General features: G+C 35.4%; 2 protein-coding genes across 5 annotated transcripts in view; both read right to left on the reverse strand.

Annotated features, from left to right (window-relative positions):
* LOC112498143 (disease resistance protein RUN1-like) overlaps positions 1-8,841 on the reverse strand; it is a 33,006-nt gene extending 24,165 nt beyond the window's left edge. Inside the window, exons 1-8 of one of the 4 annotated variants that reach the window (XM_052437009.1) lie at positions 8,648-8,820; positions 7,082-7,577; positions 5,242-6,337; positions 4,853-5,140; positions 3,218-4,741; positions 3,041-3,106; positions 2,204-2,930; positions 1,213-1,352 (exon numbers count right to left, since the gene is read on the reverse strand). In XM_052437009.1, the coding sequence (XP_052292969.1) occupies positions 2,253-2,930; positions 3,041-3,106; positions 3,218-4,741; positions 4,853-5,140; positions 5,242-6,337; positions 7,082-7,560 (4,131 nt within the window). In that variant the 5' untranslated portion in view covers positions 7,561-7,577; positions 8,648-8,820 and the 3' untranslated portion in view covers positions 1,213-1,352; positions 2,204-2,252. Of the gene's footprint in view, positions 1-1,212; positions 1,353-1,793; positions 2,931-3,035; positions 3,107-3,217; positions 4,742-4,852; positions 5,141-5,241; positions 6,338-7,081; positions 7,578-8,647 lie in introns of those variants that run through there. The other 3 variants (XM_052437010.1, XM_052437008.1, XM_052437011.1) reach the window with 3 other exon arrangements.
* Positions 429-1,660, reverse strand: LOC102626638 (polyadenylate-binding protein RBP47A-like). Its single transcript, XM_052437062.1, has one exon. The coding sequence runs from the start codon at positions 1,227-1,229 to the stop codon at positions 687-689; it is 543 nt and encodes a 180-aa protein (XP_052293022.1). The 5' UTR covers positions 1,230-1,660; the 3' UTR covers positions 429-686.
* Positions 8,842-9,041: the final 200 nt, after the last annotated feature.

The following is a 9,041-nucleotide window of genomic DNA, read 5'->3' on the forward strand; positions in this document are numbered from 1 at the left end:
ATGATAAGAATATGTAAATTATTTTAAAATAGAAAATATAATCAGGTCATTGATCGGATAAATGGGTCAAGAATTTTAACCCTAACCCGACACGGAAAAAATTGTGTTGACCCGAACCCGACACGGAAAAAATTGTGTTGACCCGAACCCGACCCGTTTAATAATTGTGTTAAATTTGACGACCCATACCCATTTATTTATGTCGTGTTCGTGTCGGGTAATCGGGTCGTGTCAAATTTTGCCAGCTCTACTGGAGACAACTAAATCGAACGAAATTTGTCGCAATTTCTTGGGGAAAAAATTTTGATTATTCACGTATGTTGCATCTTGGGCTGGGGCTGTAAGACATATCAATTAAATGGTGAATTTGTTTGTGCAGTAGGTAATTGATTTCATTTGACAAATACTGTAGAGGCATTCAAGGGTTCTGTTCTTGGCATTCTCCTCGAGTTTAGTTTAGAAACACAAACATAACAATCCCTCTCAAACAGACTCCTCAAGAATGAAAAATAATAATACAAGCCTCACACATCTCCAAGCTATAAAGTATATTCCAGTTGCAAAATTTTGCAAACTACAGATTTAGTTACATATTCAGCAGCAATATCCATCCTACTTTAGTTCATAGATCTCATTGGGTAAAATTTCAGTTCAAATTACACAGTGTCGTACTACCCTTATACTTCTTAAGAAGCACCGGGAACTGTTGTTGCAGTGTACATGTTTGGATCTTGATTTCGTGGAAAAGCATATCCATTGCCACTATAGCCCTGACCTCCATAGTGTTCCCCATTCCAGTGGTTACAGTGATCTCCTCTCCACTGTTTGTTCCCAGGATTGTGACTCCAAGAAAGACGGACTGTTTGCTTGCCTATAGCGGCCCCTTGTAACTTCTGCAATGCAACCTCAACATCCTTTCTGTTTGCAAATTGCACAAACCCACATCCTTTACCAACAGGTATTTTAACAGAGAGAATCTCACCAAAGTGAGAAAAAGGCTCTCTGAGATCCTTATCACTAACATTAAAATCAAGTGCCCCAACAAATATAGTTGCATTATTGGACTCACCATCAGATCCTTGGACCCTAGCACCATTTGACGCAGGTCCACCAGCCAATACAAGAGCTTGTGAAGAACACTGTTGTCGATATCCAGAAGCCTTTTTGGGGGTTGCAACATCTATGTGCATCGGCCTACTTGAACAATACACACCATTCATTTCGATCATGGCCCTTGACCTCTCATTTTCATCACCAAATCTAACAAAACCGTAACCTTTTGTACGGCCAGTATTCGAGTCGATGATAACTTTGGCTCCTTTTACAGATGGATACTCACTAGAAAAGGTCACCTGCAATATGCTATCAATTACATTTGAAACTTGACGATAGCTATTTCTATGGGAAATTGATCACAAATTCTGGGGGTTGAAAAGATTTTGATGATCTCAAATTCTAGGGTGTGAAAAAAATTTCAACGACGGCCTCCCAAAACAAAGTGAAAATCAGTATATACATGGACCCTTATTTAACATATTTTTGTACACTTTCTTTATTTAATAAATTTTTTTTATAATTTCTTCCAACAACCGGCCATAGACCTTTACCTACTTTCTAATTTTAACCGTTAGATTTATTTAGTTTACATCCAACGGTAATTTAGAATAAAGACAAAAAGTGTGGTATGTTGCAACTATTGCAACATAAGTGATATGTGGGTGTTCTTTTTCAATCACCCGAACATTAAATAAATACTTATAGGTTGAAAAAACAGAAAATCAATGACTCTTAGGTCTCAAAAGTGATAAGCTATCCGCATATTTTAATATTTAACACACAACATTAAATAATTGGTCATTGTGGTCCCGAGCCCCTTCAAGTATACCAAACAACTTGAGCTCATCGCATCCATGTACGGCATCTTTTCCAGAAAAAACAGAGTAATAAAACAAAGCAGAGTATTAACTTCGGTCCTTTACTTTCCTTAATTTTCACCTCATAAGAAATCAATCTCAAAATTCAAAACTTCGATTTGATGGGGCAAGAATGCAATTTTGATTCATGGAAGGCACATTCTGATTCTATTATATTAAATTTATTGAACAAAATAAGTAGCAAGAACAGATACAATAAATAAATAAAAAGAAAGTAAATGAAATGCGATATGCAAAGAAAATAAATTGAAATTGAGATGCGCACTTACACTATTACACGTAGACTCAGAGAAAATAATATTCACTAGGCTGTGCCCTTCATTCGAGTTGTCTAAATCTTTTAGGTTGTGGTTCCTCATCATCATTACAGCAGCCACTTCCACTAGCTTCAGCCGCCCCAACATATCCTTCAAGACTTCGCTTTAGAAAGCTTGGGTCAGACGACGTCGTTGATCCTGCATCATCCCCGCAGCAACTTCCACTGGCTTCTGCCCTGTCTAAGTCATCATTACGGCCACGCGTAAAGGATGTTGATCCTGAACAATCGTGACCAAATTCGTTCAAATTCCAAACCGGATCAGTTGTTTGGTTGAACTTATCCCCTTGATGCACATAAATTGGATGGACACCACACCTCTTCACCATCAATCCCGACGGCGAGTCAAATGTCACTACACTAATATTTTCCCATTTCATGTAGTGTAGGAAAAGATGGTCTGACATAGCCTGACCGGATTCCTTTCCAAAAAGACTGACAACCAAACCCCGGATGGACAGCTCATGTACGGGATAATGAGGCAGCAATGGATAATAGTAAGGAAGTGAATATTTAGGGACACGAAAAACACAGCACATAGCATATCCCACAAGCTTACTATTCTTATACGTCTTTGGAGGCGTGCTTATTGTTATTGAAGAACCCTCATTATTCTGATACTCGAACCATTCTGGGATTTCACTTCCAGGAACAACAATGTTAAAATCTCTCCTACGGCCCTGAAACCCACCAAATATATATATATGTATATTAGAAAGCCATACCAATGCATAATTTTTAGGCATAATTTTAGCAACAGGTGAGAGACAGCGTAAGAAACTGACCGTACTTGTTCGCTGCACTTGTCCGACAGTGACATATCCTGTTTAATGTACTTGTCCGACAATGACATATTCTGCAACCGCACGGAAAAAAAAAGTGAGTAAATAAATAAAATAAAAAGACATAACATATATTGCATAAGTTTTAGGCATAATGTTAGCATAGGTGAGAGTAAAAGACTGACCTCAGAATTTTTAACGTACTCTTTCAGAAGTGAAAGCGCCAAATCATAGTTGCCAGCCAATTTCAAGCAATCCAGACATTGAAGGAATAAGCTCGGGAGTCGATGCTCGTTTAATTTTAATACATCTGATAATGTCTCCAACGAAACACAACCGTCTAACGAAATCCAATGTATACTGGCTGGAAGTCGAGGAAGATTTTGAAGCATTTTGCATTCCTTTAAAGCAATGCCCAAAAGACTAGAAAGACGGTAAATGCTTGCCGGCAGCGTAAAAAAATTGTTTCCACTCAGATACAACTCTTTTAATGAGCATAAGTTGTCAATACCACTTGGGATTGCTCCTTCCTCTAGATCACAGTAACTGATATCCAATTTCGTTAAGCTACACAAACCTGACAGAGAAGACGGCAAACTCAAAGCCACCGGATCTGAACTCCTTCGTATCAAATTGACAGGGAAGCGCAGAAACCAGGATGCAGATGATGGTGATCCTTTGCACCCACGACAAGACAGTTCTTTAAGATTCTTTATAAGAAAAATCGACGATGGAGGTTGCCTTATAGCTGTACCACTTATATCAAGTTTTTCCAAACTTTCTACTTGCCCAAGCGTCTCAGGCACATTTTCAAGTTTGAAGCAGCCTGAGAGATTCAAAGTTTTGAGGGATTTCAAACCATTTATACTGCTAGGAAGTCTCACGAGAGTTTTGCAGTCATTCAAATTCAACAATCGAAGTTTGGTCAAAAGCTCTATAGATGATGGCACTTCTGTAATAGAAGTTCTATCTAAAAAGAGCTCTGACAGATCTTCCATACTTATCACACTCTCTGGAAATTTCACTATTTTCGAGCAACCAGAGAGCACGAGAGTTTTTAGACATTTTAAACTGCCTGTTGTAATTGGAAGAGTCTCGAGATTTCTGCAATCCTTCAAATTCAACAAAACAAGGCCAGACAGAAGTTCAATTGACACTGGCAATTCTCTGATAGCAGTTCCCTCCAAATGAAGGTTCGACAGATGCTCCACGCGTCCTGTAATCTCCGGAAACTCCCTGAATTTTGAAGTGCCAGAGAGATTCAAAGTTGAAAGACATTTGAATGCACTTATGTTCCTTGGAAGACTCTTGAGATTCTTGCAATTATTTAGATCCAACAAGACAAGTTTGGATAGAAGCTCAATAGATAAAGGCAGTTCTTTGATATCTGTTCCATCCAAACGAAGTCCCTGCAGACACTCCATACCTCCTACAATGTCTGGAAATTTCTTCAATTTTGAGCAACCAGATAGAACAAGCGTTTCAAGTGATTCCATAAAAATCTTGCCTGGAAGAGTTGTAAGACTTGTACAACCTTTCAAATTTAACAAAATCAGCTTCTTGTGAAGCAGCAAAGACGGGTGAATTTCACGCAACCTTGTACATCCTTCAAGATCCAACTCCTCCAAATTTGAGACCTCTGTGAAGTCTGGTATCTTAATCAGGTTCTGTGAATGACTGAGTTTCATGACTTTTAACATGTTTAAAGTCTGTTGAAAACAAAGATATTTCTTAATTCATATACAGCTACGACGATAAATTTGTTATCAACAGTTATTCACTGAAAAAACATAGAAAAGTGACATAAATATTGATCTTACTTTGATTCCTGTCCATAATTCTTCAATGCAGCTATAACACATATTAAATTCAACAGCTTTATCCAATTGCAAATTCAATGGCAAAGATTTCAAAGGATATCCATGCCAATCAAGTAACCGCAGCTTGCTTGAAAGGTGTTCAAGGCCTTCAGGAAGTTGCACGTTACTGATTTTAAGCAATCTTAGGTTGGTCATCTGCGAAAATGCTTTAGCACTTGCATTTAAATTCACATTATCTTTGAGAAAGTAATAATGATCAACTATTATTCCCTCAACTGCTTCACGTCCCTAAAAATTATAAACAAAGTCGTTCGTTAGAGATTTAACTAGCAAAAAGGAAGTGAGCAGAGCTGGAAAATAAATAATATTTGATCCCCTTTATTACTTACAGTGTTTTGTGACAATACATGGCATATGTCTGCTTCCTCCCACAATCTGCTGCGTTTGCCTGGCTCCTCAGGGGATATTCTCCTAACAATTTGTCGACCCATTTCTTGTAACAAATCATGTGTCCACAGTCTGTTGGCACCATCTACTGTTAATAAAGATTTTTCAATAAGAACAGCAATTCCAATAACTGGGTCAAAATCACAGCTTTTGAGAATTTTCGATACATAATCTCTCTTTTGACCTTGAAAGAAACACACAACATCGAGAAATATTTTCTTCTCTATTTCATTCAGCCCATCAAAACTTATTTGGAGTATACTTAGAATCTCATATTCAGGATCTTTTTTTATCCTTTCCAGGGCACTTGTCCACTCGTGCACAGGTCTACCAAACAAAAATGAACCCAAAACCTTGAGAGCTAATGGAAGACCACTAGCATACCTTACAACGCTTTCAGCTAGCTCCACGTATTCTTCCAAAGGCTTATGGGTATCAAAGGCTTTCAAACAAAGGAGTCGAAATGCCTCATCATAAGTTAGTGCCTCAAGCTTATAAACTTTCTTGACTGGATGCAACTTTAACAAATGTTCATTCCTCGTTGTTATTATGATCCTGCTGCCTGGACCAAACCAATCAGGCTCTCCAACTAATCTTCGCAGGTGATCAGGATGAGCCGCATCATCGATTACGACAAGAACCTTTTTACGTCGCAGCCTAACTCGTAGCATGTTAATACCATCGTAGACATTCCGTATGTTATTATCTGCAAGCTTCAGTAAATCAGAAAGAAGCTGCTTTTGCAAAGAGATTACACTCCCTTCTTTATCACATTTTTCTCTAACATCGGCAAGAAAACTACTCCCATCAAACTCGTGAGAGATCAAGTCATAAACAACTCTCGCAAGAGTTGTCTTTCCTAGACCTCCCATGCCCCATATCCCAATCATACGAACATCATTAGACCTTGTATCAATATGAACCTTTAATTTCTCCAAGCGTGATTCTATTCCAACTAGCTCCTTAGGAATCTCTAGTTCTGTACGAATTTTGATTGATATGACATTGACAATTTCCTCAATAAATTCTGACTCATTGCTGCAGATTGAAAACAACAAGAAAAGATTGGTGTTGTTGCACTAAAGTTAGTATGAACGTAGTGGCAAATCAATTCCGTATTTTGTATAAAATCCAAACTATGCAATATTCATTTCATCAAATTGAAGTCATATAATTAAGTAACTTGTTATAGTTAAGTAAGAAACAGTTGGAATAAGAAAGTTCCAACCCGACCCAATAAAATTGGTCTGGATTGGATTGCATTCTGGATTGAGGTTCAAAAATTATTTAAATTCTTCGGCTGCTTTTTTTCCCTAATATTATTGATAAATTATTTCCCTCTATAACATGGTAAATTAGATTGAAAGAGATTTTAGATTAGTTTTTGACAAGATCATTTATTGCACACATGAAATTGATCAGATTACCTAAATATGTAATGATATTGATATATCATTGGTGTTGCAACTGTTATTGTTATTATTAGTATTTAGCAATCTAGCTCGACAGTCAATCTAAGAATAAAGTTTAATTTTTATTTTTTAAATCTGATTAATAGAGCACAAAGCATCACAACATATTATCTAGTCTTCAAAAGTTCAAAATACAGTAATTTAAAGTATCAACGTCCATATCTATTCGTTTGCATATATTAATTCATTAATGGTACTACTATTGTAATTGAAAGCAATGTTGAATAATGAATACTAAAATATGTTTCGTGGTTATAATCATGCAAAACCAAAAAAAAGAAAGAAAGGAATTGAGAATAAGAATGATTACCTGTCCTTCAATTCCCAGCCAGATTTATTGGCCACAACTTTTAAAGCATCCCTCCACTTTTGCACCTTTTCTACATTATTCCTAAAAACTTCTTCGTGTTTAGCAAAAGCTTCTCCAAAACTTGTTGTCTGTTTCCTTACCATAGTTGGTTCCACATCATAGAAAATTGGAAGAATTTTATCTTCTCTGTTTTTGCATTCAACAATCTTAACAAGTTCATCCAAGCACCAAGTGGAAGACGCATAGTTTTTGGAGAGAACAATAACTGAAATTGTTGATTCTTCAATTGCTTTAAGGAGTCCAGGTGAAATAGATCCTCCTTTCTCAAGTTCTTTGTCATCCCTGAATACAAAAATGCCTTTATTTTTCAAAGCAGCATAGAGATGATCCGTGAAACTTTTACGGGTGTCTTCTCCTCTAAAGCTTAAGAAGACATCATATTTCCCATGAGAGACATTTTGGATGCTCGTAGAAGCCATTGTCTATTAATTTGTTCCTGAAAATTTAGAATAAATAAAGTGAATAACAAACGCTGTGTTAAGTGCATCACATTATATTGCTCAAGCTATATTGAATGGCATTACATTAAGTTATGACACAATACTCTGTTTAGTGTATTATGCAAAGGTATTGTTTATTTAAATTCTTTATACTATTATTGATATTAAATTTATTATTTCACATTATTAATAAAAATTAGAAGTTTATTAATAAGGTAGTACTTTTTATGTAAGTAAATAATAAGCTTACTTAAAAAATTTAATTTAATGGATTATAATTCTTTTACATAATAAAAATAACATAGTATAATAATAAAAAATGAAAAATAAAATAAATAGTTTTTATATAGTAAAAGTAAACATTTAATTACAAGACGTTACTTAATCCGTACCCAAGGAATTTCCAATTTCGTGATGTCCTTTCACCTAGGACTTGTGTTTTGTTTTATAACAGGCTAATTTACAATAACTTCATGTTAAAAGAAATTATTAGAGTTAAGTAAATATCACTAGAAAGAATTAAAATATTTGATAGAAAAGCTCACAAAAACTAGGAACTTTCCATTTTCTTTTTCAACCACCTAAAAGAGGACATACGTTTATAAATCGCACTTTTTTTTTCCTCATAACCTTGATGGTGTGAGCGAATTTGATTAAATATAATTGACAATAAATTGTGCCTAAATGTATATATATATTAAAGGCAGAGTTTACTAACGTAAAAAGTTATTGAACTTGAATGGTTCTGATTTCAAAACTAATGATCTTATTCTATTAAACAATCTAAACAGATAATCCATCAATCTCTCATTTACTCTCATCTAAACATGATGAATTTCAAATTGCAATAATAGAAATTTTTTAGCACATGCTGATTGGGGAGTGTGCACGCCAATTTCTACTTAAGCAAATCTCGATTAGGGCATCTAATTAAGAAAAGGCAAAGAGTTTGTACAAAATTAACATTCAAAGATTTCTTTCAATTTAATTTTTTTTTCTCATAAACATCAAGATATACAAATTAATTCTGAAAATAAAAGAGAGAGATGTATAAGATCGAACTTACGGCTTTTGAGTGTATTGTAGGACGCTAGTTAAATGAACTCCGATGCAGTATTTGATTCAAAGAATTTAATCATGCAAATATATTCTTTTGGCAAAAAATTAAGCAATCAGCTAATTTATGTATTTCCAAAAGCAAGTCTTCGTCAAAGAGTGACTTTCTTAGTAATTAATAAATATTGTCACTGTCTACTCTCATGATGAAGTTACCATCAAACTTCCTGGAAGCTTCAAGGAATCTAAACGGAAATTATCTGGCTCCACTCTACCCATTAGCCACGCTGGATTTCATTAAAATGGAATGGAATCCAACGCTTGATATCAATAATTGATAAATAGTTAAATTGCCGGCAATCTATAGGAATGGTAAACCTTTTATTAGTAAAATTTCAACTGAG

This window comes from Citrus sinensis, chromosome 3 (genome assembly GCF_022201045.2).
Source record: "Citrus sinensis cultivar Valencia sweet orange chromosome 3, DVS_A1.0, whole genome shotgun sequence".
Classification (NCBI taxonomy): domain Eukaryota; kingdom Viridiplantae; phylum Streptophyta; class Magnoliopsida; order Sapindales; family Rutaceae; genus Citrus; species Citrus sinensis.